Source organism: Sylvia atricapilla, chromosome 2 (assembly GCF_009819655.1).
Source record: "Sylvia atricapilla isolate bSylAtr1 chromosome 2, bSylAtr1.pri, whole genome shotgun sequence".
Lineage (NCBI taxonomy): Eukaryota > Metazoa > Chordata > Aves > Passeriformes > Sylviidae > Sylvia > Sylvia atricapilla.
The window spans coordinates 104,613,229-104,634,763 of NC_089141.1; the positions used below are offsets into that span (position 1 = coordinate 104,613,229).

A 21,535-nucleotide genomic window follows, 5' to 3' on the forward strand; every position below is an offset into this window, starting at 1 on the left:
GAGTACCTAAGGAGAAAGATGCCCTACACTAGGGTTTCTGTAATGAAGAGAATACACATGCTGTATATTAAACAAAACTGTGTTGTCTCTACATCTGTTTTACCTGTTAATTTTTAGGAGAGAGGAATGAGCTACTTAACCCTCTTCAGCAAATGCTGTAGTATCAGTGGTTTACACTCAAAGAGTATCAGAGCATTTCTGTGCAATTGAATTGTAACATATATTACTCTTATTTAAGATTCTAGATGCCATGAACAAGGACTGTGGGATTCCACTAAATCAGTTACAAGTAGATGGAGGAATGACCAATAACAAAATCCTCATGCAACTTCAATCAGACATTCTCTGTATTCCAGTAGGTAAGATAAATGTACAGTTCCTGGTGTTTTTTTTAATGCTGAAAACAACATTAGTTTGTAATGGCTGTTGAGAGCAAATTGGGTAGCTTGCTTTGTTGTTGTATCTTGACAGATATGTAAATCTTTAGTTCTGATGTCATCAAGGTAACTTCCATTAAAAATTATTATGGTCTTCTCTGTGTTTTGCTTCAGTAAAGCCATCAATGCCTGAAACAACAGCTTTAGGAGCTGCCATGGCAGCAGGAGCTGCAGAAGGTGTTGAAGTTTGGAGTCTGAATCCTGGAGATTTGACTGCAGTGACATGTGAACGATTTGAACCACAGATAAACCCAGAGGGTACAGCTTTTTCATGTTATCTGAATTGCAAACTTATTTTTTTCACAGATGTTGACATGACTGGTTTGGGGTACTCTTCTTTTGGCTTTAAAAAGCTTACATTAATTATTGCTTTTTAGCTAGCTATCTTTCTCATCAGCTCTTAAGTGCTTGTAGAGATGGAAAGTATGTACTTGACATAATTAATCAAGATAAATGCTTTTTGTCTTTTCAATTATTTCTTAATTTTTGGTACATAATTTTGTCTTACCATTTTGATTATAATTACTTCTAAAATCCCTTCAAGACAGCATTTGAAGGGTTTCTCCATAAACATCAATTGCTTAATTTTGTCCTGCTTGTAAATCTTACAGGTGAACATGAAAAAAATTTCTTCTATTTCTTCTTACTGTGCATAACTATGGGGTTTGGGGTAGAGTTTTTTTGTATTCAGCGAAGGATTTTATATTACTTTCTCTGTGCAAACAAATGATACTGTGCAAAAGAGTGAAAAACTCATATTGCTACATGTGATTCTTAAAATACTTGTGGTTGTATTTCTATGCACTGAGAGGCTTTTCTGTTTTCTGATTTTCTAATTCCAGAAAGTGAATATCGCTATGCCAGATGGAAGAAAGCTGTGATGAAATCTATGGGATGGGAGTCATCTGAAGGTCCTTCAAATGGTAAACCAGAAATTGATGCAGGTCAAGTATCATTATTAGCCAGTTAACCTAGGTAGCTCATCTTGCTTTTGTTAGCCTTTTCTGTTCATACCATCTCTGGACAATTATAGTGAATTAAAGGTCATTACTGAAATCCTGTGGAAACAAACAGGAAAACAGATAGCTGAGCCTTCCTCCTGAATAGCTGCAAGTTTTGCAGAATGGCACTGGTTTGCAAAACAAAAAGTCTCACCTGCAAGACTAGATACAGCACAATGCTTAGAGCACAGGGACTTTGTAAACTTTCTTACCCCGTAACCTCATGCTGCAAAGGAGAAGAGTTCCATCCTCTGGTTTTGCTTGCTGTATCTTGCCTTCATTTATGCTTTGTAGGAAGGAGGGATTGATATCCACATTAAAACCTATTTGACCCATAGGGGGTAAGAGCAAGGAGTTATCATAATGTAAAGAATTACACAGACTTATTGTTCATGTACAGAAAATATGAAAACACTTTTGAGGGACTGAACAAGATCTTTCTTCTGAAGTAGAGGCCTTTCTCATCTGTCACATTTGAATTAAATTAAACCTGCAGTCTTCTTTGATCTATAATTGGAATTTTTATTTTAATACTATTTGATGTAAGTTTTTAGTCCTGAGTAATAATATAAAACATCATTTATGGGCTTTATCTTAATTTAGTTTCCCTTTTTTTTGAAAAACTGTTAAAATGAAATGTATTAAGTAAAGAATCCTCGATATTTAAACTCTCCCCTCATAACCCAAAATCCACAGTTGGAGCCCTCAAGCTGCATGTGGCCACTTCCTTCTTGAAAGCAAAATTTTTTCTTTTGCCATCCTTGATTGGTTTAAATATTTTATTTAACACTGTGGTTTACAAACAGTTCTGCCAAGGCTGTTGGGAAGGGCAGCAGGTAATTTAACATGAGCAATACGATTCCCTTCAGTATTGACCTGTGTGATTTAGTACCCTTACATCTAACCTGATGCTTGTCTTACTAGGATAAAAATTTCTGCCTTGCAGTAAACAAATCTAGATTTTTTTTTCTTCAGTTTATGTGAAGAGATATGTTTATCAAAACTTTAATGATTTTCTGATCTAACACCTGGGGAGAAAATGTTATTTTCCTTAGTTCTTTGAAACTTTAGGGCTCGGTTAGGATTGGAGAATACTAGAAATGGGCTCAAGCTAGATAGTGCTGACAGTGGAATTTGGACTTGAACTCTTACAGAAAGAACCTGTTTTGAATTATTATGGTGCTTATGCATAGTATTTTTTTATTTCTTCTGCAAATGTTACTACATTTGTTACTTTTTACATTTGTTACTTTTTTTACATTTGTAACTTTTCATATATATTTGACACATATATTGCAATTTATATATATATATATTTCTCTTTTGATTTGCTTGACTGGAAACACCATCCCCCTGGATGCCATCAGGTGACAATAGTATCTTCTGTAATCTGCCTTTGAGTATTTTTATTATGAGTAGCATGGTAATCTTAATCGGAGCAAAGTACCTCTCAGGTTAGTTATTATTTGAACTAGATCCCTTTAAAAACTATCTGCACTAGTTTAAGTTTTGGGGGTTTTTGTATTCCATCTGTTTGTTTCTAGCAAAAGCGGCTGATGCTTTTTGTTGTTCATGCACACAAACATTCAAGGGTGTGAATCAGGCATAATGTACCTAAGGGAACCAAGGGAATGCCGTCTCAAATCCATCCTCATGTGCCATTTAATTTGTAGTTGTTGGATGCACATGAACCCTTGGACTCTCCCCTCCCTTTGTCTGTCTGTGCAGATTGCACACAGTTTATAAAAGGGATACAGGTTGGAGCAGCCTAGCAGAGTTATGCATTGCCTGCTTTACAGTGTGCATGGCAGATAGAATAAGGTTCCATCCTTTATCCTGTATTTCTTCTTGCACTGTTTTAATTATTTGTTTAAATTAAGTGAAAACATGTTCTTCTGTTTCTGAAAGGCTTCATGCACCCATTTGATTTTTCTGGACCTCTTGAAACTACTGTATTGTTAGAAATCTTCATCTACTAAATCGATAAAACATTCTTCTTGTACTTTGCTGTTGATGGATAAGTGAATTAATTTAGTCTAAAAAGATGAGGCCTTAAAAGGCTTAGCTACAAAACTGAGAAGGACTGTGTGCATATGCAATGAAGATGCATCCTCAACCTGTTATTATACAATTTATTTTAAAAGAAAACTCTTCATATAGATGACAGTGTTAGTTACTTATGCCAGAAGTAAGACATTTCATTAAGATATTCTTACGGTAAGAAAAGGAAGTTTATTTGATAATATCATTTATCCCTTGTCACAGAATTTCATTCCAGAGAAAAGCATTTTACAGTATAGGCATTGTTGCTGCTTAGTAAGCTGTTTGGGGGTTTTTAGTTTCTTTTTTTGTTTTGGTTTTGAAGGGATAGGCAGGGGGTCCAAATTCAACAGACAATTGAGACAATCTAGCTTGCTTCTGTGGTGATGTGTTTGTAGTTTTTTTCTACTCATTCAGCCTGAATTAACTATTCAGTTGTAATTTTCCTTGCATGAAAGAGATGGTTGCAGCTTGTAGGAGAACTAAAATCCAACTGAACAAGTGCTAGGAAAAATCAAAATGAACAAATGGATTGACTGATTTACTAACTCTGGAATGTATCTGTGAGTGAGAAAGATCTATATTATGAAGAATAAAGAAAAAACAGCTGTGAATAAGTGGGTAAAATTTTAACAAGCTGAACAAAGTAACACAAATATAAATTTTAGGTCAGGTGCTTCACCACATGAAGGGTACCTAAAATAATATGGAAAATCAATGATAAATGAGCAAATAAGCAACTTAAATTCTGGGATTGCTTTTTAAAAACAACTAATCAGTAATCTGCATATTAAACTTGCACTGCTGGAACTCATAAGAAAAGATTGCTTTTTCTCCCTTCTTTAACTTGTCAGTGACTTTCTGACCCACTATTGGGAAACATATTGATCTCAACTCACCATGGCCTTAGGTACTCATTTTTGTCCTTGTTTTCAGATAAAAGTAGCTATCGATATGGTTATTGTTACTATGTGTATATAGTGGTTATACATCCTGGTATAATTACTTTCTATATGAATATATTGCATTGCTATTTACATGGTAAGCTTGGGAAGAAGAGAAGTTGTGAGAAATTTCCTGTTCTTTGTTTTAAAAATTATCAAATGGTCCCAAAAGGAACGGCGACAGTGATGTTCCATGCAGGTTGTAGTTTTGCCCAGCTGCACGTTAGTGTAGAACATGAGATTCAGAATTTGCACTGTCAATGGAGCACGGCTGCTTCCCCCTTAGACACTTGCTCTGGCAAATATCCTTTTGTTTTTAAAAGATAAAACTTGCTGACCAGGCTTTCTGTCTAATTCAGTGCAGAAACTCCATTTAAGTAATTTGTTACATTTTATCTTTTAGTGAAACACTGTAGCTCCAGTGCAGTCAGCAGGGGTAGTAGGTTTGAGGATTGAATTTAGGGAGGATTGAATTCATCCTTCATGTGCTGAAACAGCAGTAAGTCCCACATAGCAACAGTGCTGATGTTGAACACGGCTCTCTAGGGCAGGGCCATGACTTTACAGCTACTGAAATGTGAAGGGAAAATCTGCTGTGCCAGAATAGAGAACACTAGCATAGCAAAACCCCATCTACAGAACTGCTAAGCTGCCTTTTTCATGTGGCACCTGATGACTGAACAATACTCTATTTATATATCATTTCATAATTTCATCAAAATCAGGCCAATTACTTGTATTTTATTTTATGATCTTCATTCTTCTCTCCTAGAGAGAAATGGATGGTATTATTTCACTTTTGAAGCAAGCTGTGTATAATAACTGGAGTCCTTAAGCTAAGATTTTTTAAAGTTTTTCACATTCGTTTTGGAAGTGGACATCAGAGAGATTTCAGTATATTCCATAGCAATACCTTTTTTTTTTTTTTTTTTTTTTTTTTTTTTTTTTTTTTGACATGGTATGGGTAGGAGTTAACTGAAAACGATTCTGTATTTTATTAGAGTCAAATTTAAATAAATGCCTTAGTGGGCTTAAATTGGCATCTCTCAGGTGAGGCTTAGTGGGGTCTTATGTGGCATGTGGTATAAAGCTGTATTCCCACAAAGTTCTTTGACTTTATTCTCACAGACTGAGACAGTGCTGGTAGCAAAACTGTAGTCTCCCTGCTCTAAATATACTGTGAGGGTTTTTTTTTAAGATTCTGTTTTTCCTTTTTAGTTTCCTGTGTTGTGACTGTTACTGCCAGATTGCTTACTAATTTATATATAGGAATCACTGCAGTTCTGCAAGATAGTTGCAATAACATTTTCCAAATTTCTGAAAGTTGAGTTCATATTTAGAAGATAATAAGCTTAAATTACCTTATTTCAATTCTTCTACTTGTTAAAAATTTACCCATCTTAGTAGTGTGGTCTCTGCTCCCCTACTGTGCACATCCTACACACTTAAGAGCTGCCTTATCTGGTGTCACAAGACACATCTAATTTATAATTGCAGTAGTTGAAAACAAACGTTGGTTTTACTTAATTCCTCTTATAGTTCAGCTGTGTTATAGAATGTCACTAATGTTTTAGAGTAAGTTCTGTGTTCCTAATGCACATTTTTTTATTTAAGGTAAATGAAGCTACTTATTGGACTCACTGGATGCAGCTGATTTTTTTGTTTCGGTTTGTTTTGTTGTCTGAAGAGATTCCACCACCAATGTGATTTTGCTACTTTTGTGGTTCAATCTATTCATGAATCCATCTGTCACCTGTCCCTGCATAACTTCCCAGTGGTGTACTGCAAATTCAGTCTTCAGCCCTTCATTACTCTGTTCCCTTACCCAAATCAACTCCAGATGCACTGGAGGCCTTTGTGTGGACTATCTCACATCATTCTCTAAAATTTCACAAGCCCTAGCTTTGTCTGATAAAGTGGTATGGAAGAGAAACTGCTGTCTCTGAGGTAATGATGGCACATGTTTAGCTGTCCTTTTTAGGGGTTTGGTACTTCATGCAGCACACTTCAGAAAGTTAATGATGCACTGTGGAACTTTATAAATATCTTACAATTCTTCCAGCTGCTGTGAATTACATTTCATACGCCAATGGTTGCCAAAGATGTTTTATTGCAGTTGCCACTGGTCTAAAACACCCTCCATGGTACAAACCTTTTAAACACTAGCCCAGATGGAATACCATAGCACACATTGCCACTGGTTTGGCAAGGAGGAGTTTGCTGCTAGGGTCTACAGAGTATTGCTAGTACATTCAGTTGCAAGGTTAAAAAGTTGGGTTTGGCTCTGGCACATGTACTTGGGCCATCGTAAGTATTTATGACATAAGGTCCTGTAGTTCTGCTTTAAAGAGATGAGAGACATAGTGTTTTTGTTAAGGCCATGTTTCATCTCGTGGTTTTGTGCTAGCTTGGAAAAACAAGTTGGATGCAGAATAATATTGACAGGACAGCTGCTTGGTCCTCAGCAACTGACAACTCTTCAACTACTCTGTACAGTGCACTTTTCTTGACCAATACTGCTATATCCTGTCATCCTGCTTAAGTGACTGTTTGTTAAACTTTAGAAAGTTGAAGCTAACTTAGTTTTCATTAAAGAGGGTCCACTCCAAACTAAATATCAGTGCTTTAGTTCTTGAATTCATTCAGTATATCTCAGGGACCAAAAACTCCCTTTCAGTTTCCATGTCCATAGTTTTAACTGGAAGTGGTTGCAGAATATGCTGGGACAATCCAAACCCTGGCCTGAAGTGGGCCGCTGGAATTTACAGACAGTGGTGATGACTGAATCACATCCACTTTGAAATCTTTTATTTTCCACATGAAAGGGGTGAGATAAGATTATTATCTTCAGCTTTCTTGTTTGTACCAACAGCATCCCAAATGCCAGCCTTATTGGTTAGGTCAAGGAAAAGGTGTTCTGTGTAGTGATGTTGGATCAGTATGGAATGGCAGCAAGGTTAAATGTGGGAACAACGCAGAGAATTTCAAAGATTCGTTTAAATGCACTAGGAGTTAAAGGGAGAGGTTTTTTGTGTGCATTTGTTCTTAAAGATTTTGTCTTTAACGAAGTTTTTCTTTGATTAGAGACTTAGTTTTTAACAGGAGTTATATATGTTCAAAGCAATGAATTGCACAGAAGTTCAGGTCTGTACAATATATTTAATATCAAATGCATAATAATTGCCTTTTTATTGTCAAGTGCAATGACTTTTGAAAATGTGACTTTTAACTTAGAAGATAGAGAAGGAACATTTTCGTCCTGTGGTTGCATGTATAACTTCAGCAGAGAGAAGGGATTTTGTACACAAGTGAAAATATAACAGCATCATTTAAATCCTGTCTCTCCTGTAAATACTCACATGTGAAGCGTGACAGCCAAAATTTCTGGTGTTTCAGTTTGTTTGGAGAGGTAAAGAGTGAAAAAAAAAAATAAGATCCCACAGAAAAATTTTCATACTGCTTTACCTTTACTCTGAGCTGTTTCTGATCCCACTGTACTCTGAGGAAGAGGAGTGGAGCAGCCTCTGGAGCACAGAGAGCAGGGGCAGCACACACCTCAAACTCTGGACTTCTGATATGACCTCTGAGTCTTGCCAAAACCACTGAAGTGCTGAACCTGTGAACGAATAATGCTGAAGTGTTGCCTTTGCCAGTGATAAATGTGGCAGGGGGAAAGCTTGTACTTAACAAGTAGGAGGAGGGAATTTTTGCTGCTTTTCTGACTTATCTTTTACTGGGAAACACAATTCTTATTAATTTTTCACTGAGTAAGAATCATTATTTATTTTCAATTGCTGTTGCAAATGTTTTTTAAGAGTTTCACATCACTGTTAACTTTCTACCAACATAGTTGAAATATATTGTAAACTGCTTGTTGGCGGGGAGGGGACAAACTGTTAAAGTTAGCTTTTTGTGAAGCTGTGATTTATTTTTTTTATGAATTACCAGTTATAAATTCTTAATTGAGAAATGCATTAACTTGGTATTAAAGTACCATAAAAGAATTGATGTAAGGTGTCGTTGTATTCTTGCACATCATCTTTCAAACACATTGTCAGTAATATTTTTACCTGAGGTACGAGTATACACCGATGTATATAAAGCAATAAAGCAGCCTCTCTGAAACATGCTTTAAGTTGCTCAGATGTACAGGTGAAATACATGCAGTTCTGCATGCTGCTTCAGTGATGCAAGGACTCAAGGACTGGATTAGAAATCGCAATTCCTTAAATCCTTCCATATTCAGGAAAAAGCAGGAAAACACAAGTAAAATGACTGGAAGGAACATGGTCATAGTACAGGTCTGATGCAAGGGTGGGCTGGAGCCAATACACCAAACAGGTTTTGGTCTTATACCATAGTCTGGCAATGGCTACAGATTCAAAAGATTCAAAAGCCTTTGTGAGCTGTGGGGAGAAATGTTCATGAAATAGCAAACATTGCTGGGGGTGGTAGCTGGGAGGAGAAGGTGCTTCTGTTTTTTTTAAGAAAGGAGCATGGGGTTGTATCTGATAGGTACATTTAAAGAGTGCACCTGCAGGATTCTTTTTCTGTCTCTGTGGCTTCCAGCTGCCTTCTACACATCAGTGCTCTGTGATTATCCAAGGATATGGCCTTCATCTGCAGCCTTTACAAATCCTTAGTCTTTACAATCCTTAGTCTCCTATATGGAAATCAGTGGTGTGGTGTCAGAAACAAACAACACACACATCGACACACAGCCTGAAAACAAAAATACATTTAAATTTCACATCAGCACACAAACCTGAGGTAACACCTTATCACCCAATGTCAGGCTTCTCTCTCTGCTCATGAGGCTCCAGTGTCTTCCTTTTACCTGGCAGAATTGCAACCTTGCCCTTAGCTGCCCTGCACAAGAGCATACTCAAATTTCATGACTCATCAAGCTGGAATATTATGAGAATAGAAATTCATTAATTTAATTAGATTCTGAATCTTACAATTTTTTTCCAGTGAAAGCTCATACAATGTCTGTTACTGAAACTCTGTGCAGTATAAGCAAGCTTCTTAATATCCACGTCAGCATCCAAGCTCTAATCTTCCCATCTAAAGAGCTCTAGATCTGTATCAGCTATTGGAATGCTGTCCCATTATGAGCTGTAGCTGGACCCAGTATGATTGCTGTATGTACATATATGTTTTTCTAATTACTATATATATATATATATATACTGGAATTTATGGAAGTAGTACTCATCAGTCATGGAGATAAAGATGGGCAAATGCGAAGCAGCCCTCTAAAGCTGGAAGTGGGGCAGGAGCATTGCTGGAATGATTTGTCCAGAGGGCCCAGGGCTGAATTTGTCCAGAGGGCTGTCCTAAGGGATCTCTACAGGCTGAAGGAATGGGCTGGCAGGGACCTGGCAGAGCTCTGCAAAGAAAAGTGCCCCAGGATGGGTAAACACCTGCACTGGGACAGGCCAGGGATCAACCTCTGGAAAGCAGCTCTGCAGGACAGTCCTGGGCGTTCCTGGTGGACACCAAGTTGAGCCCTTGTTTCCAGCAATTGAACAAGAAGGCAACAGCCCCTCAGGCTGGGTCAGGCCGAGTGTCAGCAGCAGGTCAGGGGAGCTGACCCTTCACTCTGCCCTGCTCACACACACCTGCTGCTGCCCACGGGAGCTGTGGGTGCCCCACCCCCAGAAATGTTTGAGGCCAGGTCAGATGGGACTTTGAGCAACCTGCTCAAGTGGAAAATAAAATGCCACTGCCTGTGGCAGAGCAGCTGGAACTACATCACCTTTAAGATCCCTTACAGGCCAAAGCAGTCCATGATTCTGTGATACCCGGAGTGCTGCATCCTGCTCTGGGATTGCCGGGATAAGAGAGATACAGACATAACAGAGGGAGACCTGTGACAGGCCACAAAGACGGATGAAGTGTTAGAGCATTTGTCATGGGTGAGAAGTTGAGACACCTAGGCATATTCAACTTGGAGAGAGCTCAGATATAAATTCCTGACACAAGGACTAAAAGCCAGACCCTTCTCAGTGGTGCCCAGTGACAGAACAAGGGACAACAAAGGACATAAGTGAGCACAGGAAATCTCATTCGAACAAAAGGAAACCATGTTTTACTCTGAGGGTGGTCACACAAGGGAGCTCAAAATGGTGGGATCTCCATCCAAGATACTCAGAACCTGATGGGACACTGCCCTGGTCTCACTGACCCTGCTCTGGGCAGAGGCTTGGCCCAGACAGTGGTGCCCTCCTGCCTTGGTCCATCTCTGGGGCTGGTTGGAATCGCCCCAGCTCAACCCCAGCACAGGCTGAAGTCTTGGGCCAGCTCAGAACAAAGGCTAGGGGAAAGTCCGTGCTGGTTTATTGGATAAAAGCAGTTCAGTTTGTATGAACCAGCAGTCACCCACTGTTGTATTTCAACATTCTTCAGCTGGCAGCCTTACTGTGTTACCCTGTGTATTTGCTTTGGAAGAGTCAACCCGACTGTGTGGGCTGCTTATCTTGCTTGGTTTAGTCCTGAGAGACATTCTCTTAAGCAGTTCCAGTGGGAGTTAAAGTAAAATTATTCTTTTTCAGATTTCTGATTGCTTTAATCTAACACCCTATTTTTCATAGGCAATTACACCACCAGGTGGTTCAAAGGAGCCTAGAAGGCAAGCATGGGATAATGTGTTTCCAAAGACATTGCAGTTAGCAAAACCTGAAAGTATGGGTTCCTTAAGTTTTTGTAATGGGAAGATATCAGTTTGGGAGTAATTTTTTTTTCTGTAGTTTGTTTTTTGGTTTTTGTTTTTTTCTTCAGCTCTATGGCTGCTGGTCTAGGAGTTCCTTCCCTGACTATCCTTCAAAGTACATCCACTTCAGCTGGAAGGATCTCCCATTGTTTCCTCTTCAGTTCTGCAGGTATGGGGTGCTTCAAGAACAGAGGATCCAGCTGCTCTAGCTTCCTGATCACCTGACACAGTTCCTAGGTCCTGTGCAACTAGAAAACAGACAAGACGGCACTGGCCATCAGTTGTCATGGTCTAGAACAAACATTTTCCCTCCCACCACTAAAGCCAGTTGCAGTTGTATTCAGTTTGTTTTGGCAAGAGGATGAGTTAGTGTTCTTAACAGCACCCACATTTTCTTTGCTGCTTCCTAAACAGCTTCAAGAATTGGGGGTATATCACTTCAGAGACTTATTTTTGCTAAGCTTTCAGTCCTATCCCTCCTTCTTGCATAGGTTTTCTTGCAGGTGAAGCCAATGCTAAAAAACTGCCCACAGAGCTTATTGTTTGATACAGATTGATAAGCTCTTTGCCTTTAGCTTTTATGAGTACAGAAATCCCTTTGTTATTACTACTTGCTCTTCAACAGCAGGAGTCAGTTTGAGAGGAGACATAACACAAATATTAATGCCCTTCCCTGCATGATATTTCAGTATTAAAATTGCTTTCTTCCACAAACACTAAAGCCCAGTGCTGCCCCACTGTGAGGGAAGGCTACCTGCAAAACTATGTAAACTGCTTCAATATATATCAGCTTATAACTAGAACCTAACTCCAAGTCTTCTGTGGACAGCGTTTTTGGGAAATGAATGTACCAGTGCAGCTTGTCAGCCTTGATTTCTCAAGGGTAATTTATTTTTCAGTTGTACAGTTCTGAAGAAATTACTCTTCAGCAGAAGAAGGTGCTTTAACGGAATAAAATGCTTTTAGAGATCTCACAGTTGAGATACAGTTGAGATACTGGAGGCATCAGATATTCTCCTTTTTTTTTTTTTTTTTTTTTTTTTTTTTTAAGGAAAACCAGGAAAAGGGGGGAATCTGGAGCATGCAAGAATCATGTTGTCACTGTGAAGCAAAATACAAGATGATAAGTATAATATTGTTCTCTGTTAAACTTCATGTATTTTTAAATCTCTCCACCAGGAAATAGGCATGTATCACCAACACAAGCTATTTTTTTTGTGGACTCTAGTCCTCTATAAGGTGCAGACCACTTCAAGTGCAACATGATGTCTCTATCCTTTGACACTAATACATTAACCTTAAAGAAAACAAATTTCACCTTGTCTTGCTTTGGATTTCAGCTCCCTGATGAACTTCCAGCTCAAGTCAGGGGCTGCCATACCCAGTGACACATTTTGGACCATGCCATCATTACTTTAACTCTTGCCAGACTTCCTGCTTGACTCCTGATATCACACCAACAACAAGTGCATACAAGGCAGGGTTTGTCAAACGTTGAAACATTAAGTAATGTTGAGCAATGCTAAGCACAATTTATGTTAATATAATTAATTATTAAATTATATGAAACATAATCGTGCCGAAAGATTTTATTTGCTAATCTTGAAATAGGGTTATTTGCTTATTCATGAGGATGTGAAATACTGAGTCACAATTGATGTGCAGATGAGCTACGGTGTATATTGGAATATGCAGGTCGGGTTTTATTATTCAGTGTGTGAGGTAAGAACTCAGGAAAGGTAGGAAAAAAGCCATACCTGAATTTTAGCAGTTCAGAACACAGTGTAACACAGTAGTAGATCAATGTAACAAGCCACAGGATGGTTAAAGATCATAACAGTAGGATGACACTGCTTGAACAGAATATCCTTGATGTATCTGAAATCATTGGAAGAGTTCCTTATAGCTTCATTAAAGAAAGCAGATCAGTTATTCCCACTTGGTTTTCAAAATCTGTTGAAACTATCATAGCAGCATTTGGCACGGTATTGTCAAAGTGAAAATGTTGAAATCATAATTTAAATATTTATGCAGAAACATGAGTCACAGCTGTACTACCTTACAATAGAAACAAAGATAACATCAGCATGCAGGCAGCACACTGTAGATCAGGACTGCCAAACTAGTTTGCACTAAACATGTGGTACTAATCACTTAGGAAAGACAGTGAGAGCTTTCATAATAAAATTTTAAATAAGTGGTGTGGTAATTCTTGTTTACAGATATTCCCTTAAGATTGTTCATATTATGAATTTCCACCTAAAAGTCAGGAAGTTCCAGCACCAAGGTTACACAGAGACCTTGTAATCCATATCCATTAAAGTATAAGTAGTAATTTCTTTCTCTCTTGGGTATTTCATTTTGGACACTGCCTAGACTTTGAAATGACTGGTGTTCCATAATGAAGAAAATGGATGTAAGTAAGATCCATGGATCTCTTGTTTCTCTTTTATTTTGAAGTCAGAGCTTTTGTAGAGCATAAGACACTGGACTGCAATTACATTGAGCCACAGCCTTTACAGACACACCTCCAAGGTGCCTCTCTCTCATCTCTTCTGGCACCATGAACAACACAGACATGTTCAGACAGCTGCTAGCAGTTGTTGGTTTATTATTTTGGGTTTGCTTATCTATCCCTCTGTCTGCTTATCCATCACTCTGTCTGGTCATGGTGTCAGTAAAAGCATTCCTGTTTCAGAGCAGGAACAAGGAGCCAGGGTTTCTCCATCTGTCCCCTCACCCTGCTTCTGTACTGACATAATGTCTTAGGGTATATGGAATCACACACAGATGCCAGGTATGATCCTGCTTTCAAAGCACATTTTCAGACCTTGGACTCCTTTTTCCACCCTTATCATGTATCCTTTCTCTCGCTGGATGGCCGTGTAGCTCCAGCTCGACAGAAACACTGTACAGAGGGATGAGCTAACCAAGAATTCTGCCAAAGTCCACACACTGAGTGTTTGTTGGGGTTCAGGGTAGTATCTCATGGATTTCTGACAGGTCTGGCTTACACCATGTCAAGAACAGAGTACCACTTCTGGAAATTCTGGGAGTGAGAAAATAAGTGTTTGTTGCACTACATTGGTATAAATCCAAACACTCCCTGTCTTTCCCAGGCTCAGTGCTGAAGCCAGGCTCACAGAGCAGCCCTTGACCAGCAGAGCTGGGCTGCCCATGGCCAGAAGGATGCTCTGCCGTGGTGCCTGCACACCCCACACATAATGGCACTGCTGTGCGCTCACTGGCTTTTTGGGCATTGGGGTGGGGACTGATCTAAAACCTCTGTATCAGCACCACAAAACTGCTCTACTGCTGTCTTGTTTCTCTGCATTTTGCAGAGCTCCCCTTGGCATCTTGGGCCTGAACTAAACCAGGCTGTTACCAGAGCAATTTCAAACAGCTCATTTTTCAGGGCAAGTCACATAATGCTTCTAATTTAAACAAATATGAACAAATAGAGAAAAAAAAAAAAAAAAAAGAAAAAGAAAGAAAAATCTTTCTTCAGTGAAGACAAACTTCAAAATCTGCAAGAAAAGGATTACTGGTGAGAGTTTACAAAAGCCCCCAGTGACAGAATCCCTTCATTTTGGGTGTGTGCACAGGTAAGATTGATCAATTCCTCATTTGTCCTTTCATTGAGTTTGGGTAGCATCCCACACAGTGGAAATTTCCGAAGGACAAAAAATAGATTTGTCACCGCTGTCATTTTCTTACCAGAGCAGATGTTTAGGAAATATGGTCCTGACTGTAAACATCTAACTGACTGCTTGATCAGTCAAGTAAGTACATTCCTGGCCCCATGTGTGGGGCTTATCATTTAGCAAAGCATATTTCATACATAAAAGTCATTTGCATAGATATTTATTATGTTATTATGCTCATTTTCAACAAGCCTATATTCGCTCTTCTTCTTCGACATTTTCATTATTTGCTAGTGCCACCTGGGTTAACATTCAGTTAATGCCACAAGTGACTTGAAATAGTAAATAATTGTGCAATTTATAAACTGCAATATAAACAAAACAAAATATGTCCACATGGTTATGGTAAGTTCTGCTTTGAATCTGAAGTTTTGACTGATGAAAAGTTTAAAGCACAAATTTTCTGAACAGAGGAGCTTTCTTAATCACATTTTGCCTTTGCTGAAAAGTACCATCTGTTTATAATTTAAGAAAAGACACTTGTTGACTGTGTTAATTTCTCAAGAAAGCTCAATTCACTTATAATTAAAGGCGCTCACTTGGCAGTTTGACAAACCGAAGTCCTTTGTTTATTCACAAAGCCAGCTGAGTGCAGGCAGCACACTAAGCCTTGCTCTCTTACCCTCTGCATCACATACCCAAGCAGATTCTTGCTGCCAATTAAATCTGAGCCATCTTTTTGGGCAGTGGGTGTGTGTTGGTGAGATTACATTTGTCCCTGTGCAGGTCCTTGTTGGATGGATATGGAGAAGTGTTTAACACCATTGTCAGGAGGTGGGCAAACACCACTGGCTTTGTGTCAGTGCCCTGTGGCTGGATCTGTCAGGCAACAACCTGGCATCATCCATCCTGGCATCCTCATCCACTCACCTTCCTTCATTCATTTCTCTTCTCTTCATGCACTGACTATTTTGATGTGGGCACACCCTGTTTAAATGACTCGATATAAGACTAACAGTAGTGGGACCAGCAGCTGGCCCTGAACTCATGCCCAGTGTGCACCACAAGCTGTACTTTGGGAGGACTTCAGGATCTCTGAGGAAGGATTTTGGACCTTCAAAGGCAGTAAGGTTTGAGTTTGTAATGTAAGTCTGAGTTTGTAATAGGACTGAATAACTCACTGGGGTCACACCAGGATTCTTGTGCTAAGGGCTGTCACTCTCAAAGGTGTCAGCAGGACCTAAACAGAAAGGTGTAGTCTGGTCAAAAACCAAGTCCTTAGCCAGGATGGTCTAAGCTGCCACAGGCAGCTCCCACTCAGCCATTCACATCATGTCAGCTTTGCCCAGGTGACATTTAGAAACCTCCAGGGTCTTTGACAAAAATAAAGCAAATTTAATACTCCAGAGTACTGCAATTGCTCAGGTTTATCAAATTTATCAGATAAATTGTGTAAAGGAAGTGGACTGAAAGCACTACAAAAGTTTTAATTAAAACTTATTTCAGTATGTAAAAGGAAATTAAATCTTGGCAAAAGGATTTTAATGAAAATGCTAGCGTACAAATTACATTAATTGTGTAAAGCTACTCAATATGGCTTTCTCTGCTGCTTTGCTGATAGAGTAGGAAGAAGGATGAAAACACCATGCCAAAACCTCTCTGCACAAGAGTGGCTATTACTCACTTCAAACTCTTTCCTGTTTGATAGAATGCATTAACTTAACTTTCAGAGGGAGGAAAGTAATATTCTCAGTGGTGAAAAACAGCTGGGTATCATTAATGGCTTGAAAGTGGAGGTGGTGCTTTCATCACTTCCATTTCACCTCCTCCTCCATTCTGCCTCCTTTTCAGAGCCATAGCTTTATTTCCCCTCTTCTCACTTAACTGACTCCCAATTACAGCTTGTGGCAAAATGAAGCTGGATTTTGGAGGTTTCCTTCTGTACCTTGTCAAGCAAGACACTGGTGGGTAGTGCTCAGCAGATTTGCTTTTCCTCTGGGTTGTGTTTCTTTCATTGTCCAAGCCACCTCACAAAAAATGTGAGAAGCTCTTCTACATCAAATCCCCTCACTCCTGACTCCTTCACAAGTGGAGCTGTAACTTGGATATCAAAAGGACAAACTTCTATTATGTTCCCTCTGTTTCCATCAATGACTCTTGTCTCCACAATGGGGGCTGCAGCCCTCTGTGCATTCTGCTCTGGAGAGCCTTGCAGTCCCCTTGCCCTGCCCCAAAGCCACAGCTGGAGCAGAAGGCAGGCTGTGTGCTGCACAGCCAAGGAGACATTTTCCTCCTCTAATCCCAAATCTGTTTGTCTTCCTTTCTGTGATCCATTGGCAGGAGGAAGGACAAACAGAAATGGGGTTTTATGTGGCCCAGTCTCCGTCTCTATTACTTTCTTATGCTTGTCTTTGCAGAGAAAGAAATGTTGATGGTTTCTGAGAAATAAGAAAGGGAAAGGCTCTGCCTTTTGCAGCAGCTGCTGCTTGTTGCTCTCCCCAGGAAGGAGTTGTCAAGCAAAAGAGGGATTTCTTTGGGGCAGTCCAATAGCTGAAGACCAGATTTTGCAGGGTTAGCTCCAGTCAGAGACAAGATGTCATCCTTAAGGATAGGTCTGAAAAAGGTCACTAAACAGAAGAAGTGTCAGCCTGTTTCTATTTGTTCCCCCCATGGCCAGGATCCAGCGTTATCTGGGTATTACTGTGCCCAGTCTTATATTAAAGAACTTCCCTCTTCTCCCATACTCCTTCATCTGGTGCATGCTTTTCTCCTGGTTACTGCTCATTCCTTCGACAATAGGAGACCCTGCTGCTCTTTGCTTTATGCATCAGGAAAAGCCCTGGAGGCACTCCTGGATGATCAATAAATGAGCCACAGCCCGTGGCATTTAATTATTTACAGCTTTCAGTGATATTTACAGGTTTCAGTGATATGGCTGTAGTTCTGTGGTGGAAGGTAAAGCTCTTAATTAATAAATTGCTCATCCCAGAGGGATGGGGGTGGATGTTTATCACTGCCACCAGCTCATCTGTTACTGCCAGCCTTTAACTGGTGAGGAAAGCCATGAGGTCTCAACATTGCCCCAGGAGTGGTGCATTTACCAAATGAGGTAGGTGCATATCCTAAGGAACACAAGCAGGACTAAGGGTTTATTCTCTTCCTCTAGGGGACTACAACTGGTTTTTCAGTCACTGTTTGTTTTTTGGGTTTGTTTTGTTTTGTTCTGGTTTGTTTTGTTCTGGTTGTTTTTGTTCTTTTCTGTTTTCTCCTTCCCTACGGATCACTTTTCCACTTACAGGGATTACCTTTGTTAACTTTAATTATCTTAATATTCATTGCTTAGAGTTCTGGATTAAAGATATTGGTTGCAGGTATAATTATGTGCATATGTATGTATTTTAGTTTCTATTTTTCACCTCTTCTCAGGCTTCAAGGAGAAGATAATATAATTCTATTTTCAGATCATGTAGTGTTTCTTTTGTTGGACTTAGAAGCATATTTGTGTCCTCTAATTGGACTTTGGAAGACAGTTCTCAGATAGAAGGTCTGTTGGGATTCAAGGGATTATCTTCTTTTTATGTATCTTTTCTTTTTCTCTGTGACGTAGTGTGAGTATGTCAGGGTTATTCAATTTGAAGTTTATTATTTTTCTGTTGCCTTCCTTTGAAGATCTTGAAAGAAAATCTTAGTTATACTGCTTCACATAGTTGTAATATGTTAAATAGGTGATTTTTATTTTTGACTCTCTTTTAAAATTAGATGGTATTTTCTGCTTTTTAGGATTGGATCTGTAATGTGATGAATCATTGAAAAATTGCAGTTTGATATATTTTTTCTGATTCACAGAAAAGTGAATACAGCAGTTCCTTATTAGAATGCGAGAAGTTCACAAATTATTCTGAAATCAAAATGTGAGTAGGTCGATGAATACATAAACTCCTGGCAATTATTGTGCTTTCCAGAGTGCATGGTGGGACTTGTATTATTTATATTCTGTCACAGATCTATTACCTATTAACTGTGATGAGCCATCAGTTCCAGATTAAGTTTTGAGCCAATATGCTTTTTCTTTGCATGATCATTTCAGTTTCAAAATAACCTTTGTTCTGTTCCTGCTGCTCCTGATGGGGCTAATGAGCAAAGCTTGTCTAAAACACCCCAAAGGCAGTTAAAACCCCAGAATTTAATTGCTAGTTAGAAAAAAAACTTTTGCTGAGAACATTTCTATCCCAAGCCCTGAATAGTCATTTAAAATCACCCAAGTGACGTTTATGTAGCTCCTTCAGGGTAAATATTTTGTACTGAGCTGTTGACTGGGTCTCTAAATGTCTTTGGGATTTCCTCAAGTCATCTTTGCTCATGAGTAACCCAAATTGTGTCTGAATAACTTCTTTGCTCATTTTCAAACACTGAAATATCATTTGAGAAAGTGAGGATAAGTGAGGAAGTTTTGGGAATGTGGGCACATGGACTGGGCCATGAGCAGATCTAATGAAATGTACCCCAGTAGTTACCAAGGCTGTGAGTGGGAATCAAGATAGGCTGTCTTCTCCTTATTTTCCTCAGTAGTAGGAGCAGCTTGGCAGTACCCAAGGACATATATATATATATTTTTAGGTGTGCTGGTTTGAAAGCAAACCTGTGGGAGAAATGGACCCCACACAAATACCTTGAGAGAAACTGTAGGTCAGCATTACAATATAATAACATTACAATAAATGCAATGATAGAGAAAAGCTGGTTTAAATCCACAAAGTCAGAGTGCAGCCTGGCACCCTAATCAGGGTAAGGGTGGTGGCCACAGTCTGATTAAGCAGTGGCTGCAGTCCTGGTGAAGCAATGGTTGCAGTCTGTGGTCATAGGATGTGGATTTAATTAGCATTGCCAGTTTGATAACCAAGATGCCTTGGCAAGAACAAACAGAGCTTTAAAGATTACAAGAATATTGGAGGAAGACTGGCAACAGGAAAAGAAGATTGAATCAACCTCTGCAAACAAAAGATGTTGCAAAATGTATAAGTTTGTTTGTGTGATGTTTAACCTAATCATTATAGTAAAAAATTACTAGCCTTCCTAGAGTAGTATATAAGCATATGTAGCTCACGGTGAAAAACGGATTCTGATCACCAGTGAGCCTTCCCCATCTCTCTCTCAATCACCAGTAGCAGTCTTGTTGAAAGCAGTAGTCCTGTGGAAGGACTGGTCCTTCTGTGGAAGTTTGGGTCCTCCTCTGGATCTGTCCAGTGCTTGTGGCTGTTCCAAGCCCCCAAAGCACCCAGATAATACATGGTCAGAGTCAGGCAGGAAGGCTGAGTACCTCCCCCAGGGCAGGGAATGTCACACTGAATGTGTCTGTGATTATGATGATGTGCTGGAGATTTAGATTTTGATCTGTGCTGCCTCTCCTGGGACCTGCTCTGGTGCCATCTTGGGATTTTGCTGCCGTGCCTCTCCTAGGACACTGAGGGGCTGCTTCACTTTGGAGAGCAGCTGTGTCTTCTTGCAGCCACCAAGATTCATTCCAGCTTTTCACAGAATCATTAGGTTGGAAAGACCTCCAAGTCAAGTCCAACCCAACCCTAACCTCAACTAAACCATGGCACCGAGTGCCACATCCAGTCTTTTCTTAAACACATCCAGAGATGGTGAATCCACCACCTCCCCAGGCAGACCATTCCAATACTTTATTAACCTTTCTGTAAAAGACTTTTTCCTTATATCCAGCCTATGATTTCCTTGGCACAGCCTGAGACTGTGTCCTCTCGTTCTGTCAGCTGCTGCCTGGAGAAAGAGACCAACCTCACCTGAGCACAGCCAACCTTCAGGGGGTTGTGGAGAGTGATCAGGTTACCTCTGAGTCTCCTTTTTCTCCAGGCTAAACAACCCCAGCTCCCTCAGTCGTTCCTCCTACGGCTTGTGCTCATCTTCCTCACTGCATTCTGCATCATCCATCTCTTCTTCCAGAGCACTAACACAAGGCTGAAGTTGCTCAGCTCCTTCCAGAACAAACCATTTCTGCAGCTGAGGTAGGATGATATGGCATACATGGAGCAGCTCGACAAAAAATTCATCCATGTGCATCAGCTCAAATTCCCCACATCTGTTCTGACATTTTATTTTCCAACAGTCATTGTACAGTGCCAGTCAGCCTCAAGTACAGCACTCCAAGCACTCGGACATACTTAAAGTCCTCATTCCTTATGAGCTCCATGATGATGTCCTTCTTGGGCTGGACCTGTGGCATTTTCAGCATCAGGCACAAGAAGGGTGTGGGTTTAATGTTCCCTCCATACACAGACACCTCCCATATACTTCAGCTCCATGGCCTTGTCCAGCACCAGCTCAGCCAAAACTCTCCTCCTTCTGGTACTTGGACTGGTAGATGGGGGTGTGGAAGACCTTCTCCTCCAGGTTCTGTGGGTTGGTGCCATGGCTGCTGAGCGTGTCCTTCACCATGGTGGCCATGGTGGGTGCTGGACAGCCCTGCAGCTGCATCACAGCAGCTTCAACTCCCCTCCTCTTCCATGAGGGGCCTTCTGTCTCCTCCTCAGTCCCTGCGCAGGCTGATCCAAGCTTGGGTTACCTTTTCAGAACAGGGGCGACTGCCACCGGCTCAGGCTGTCCTGGCTCAGTGATGGTTTGTGTGGATGTGGTGCCTTTTGCTTTATTTCCTTTCCCCTCTGGCTTGGCTGGTTTGAAAGCAAGCCAGCAGGAGAGATGGTGGCCAGAGTGGTGGCTGCAGAACTATTGAAGC

General features: G+C 40.1%; 1 protein-coding gene and 1 pseudogene across 4 annotated transcripts in view; one reads left to right on the forward strand and one right to left on the reverse strand.

The window, feature by feature from the left end:
* The window catches only part of GK (glycerol kinase), a 35,122-nt gene extending 26,692 nt beyond the window's left edge, over nt 1–8,430 (forward strand). For 2 of the 4 annotated variants that reach the window (XM_066314007.1, XM_066314009.1), the window contains 5 exons: nt 239–359; nt 552–695; nt 1,280–1,360; nt 2,806–2,892; nt 6,037–8,430. In XM_066314007.1, the coding sequence (XP_066170104.1) occupies nt 239–359; nt 552–695; nt 1,280–1,360; nt 2,806–2,892; nt 6,037–6,044 (441 nt within the window). In that variant the 3' untranslated portion in view covers nt 6,045–8,430. Of the gene's footprint in view, nt 1–238; nt 360–551; nt 696–1,279; nt 1,361–2,805; nt 3,280–6,036 lie in introns of those variants that run through there. The other 2 variants (XM_066314010.1, XM_066314008.1) reach the window with 2 other exon arrangements.
* A 12,198-nt stretch (nt 8,431–20,628) lies between these two features.
* On the reverse strand, nt 20,629–21,246 carry LOC136375184 (pre-mRNA-splicing factor 38A pseudogene; annotated as a pseudogene).
* Nucleotides 21,247–21,535: the final 289 nt, after the last annotated feature.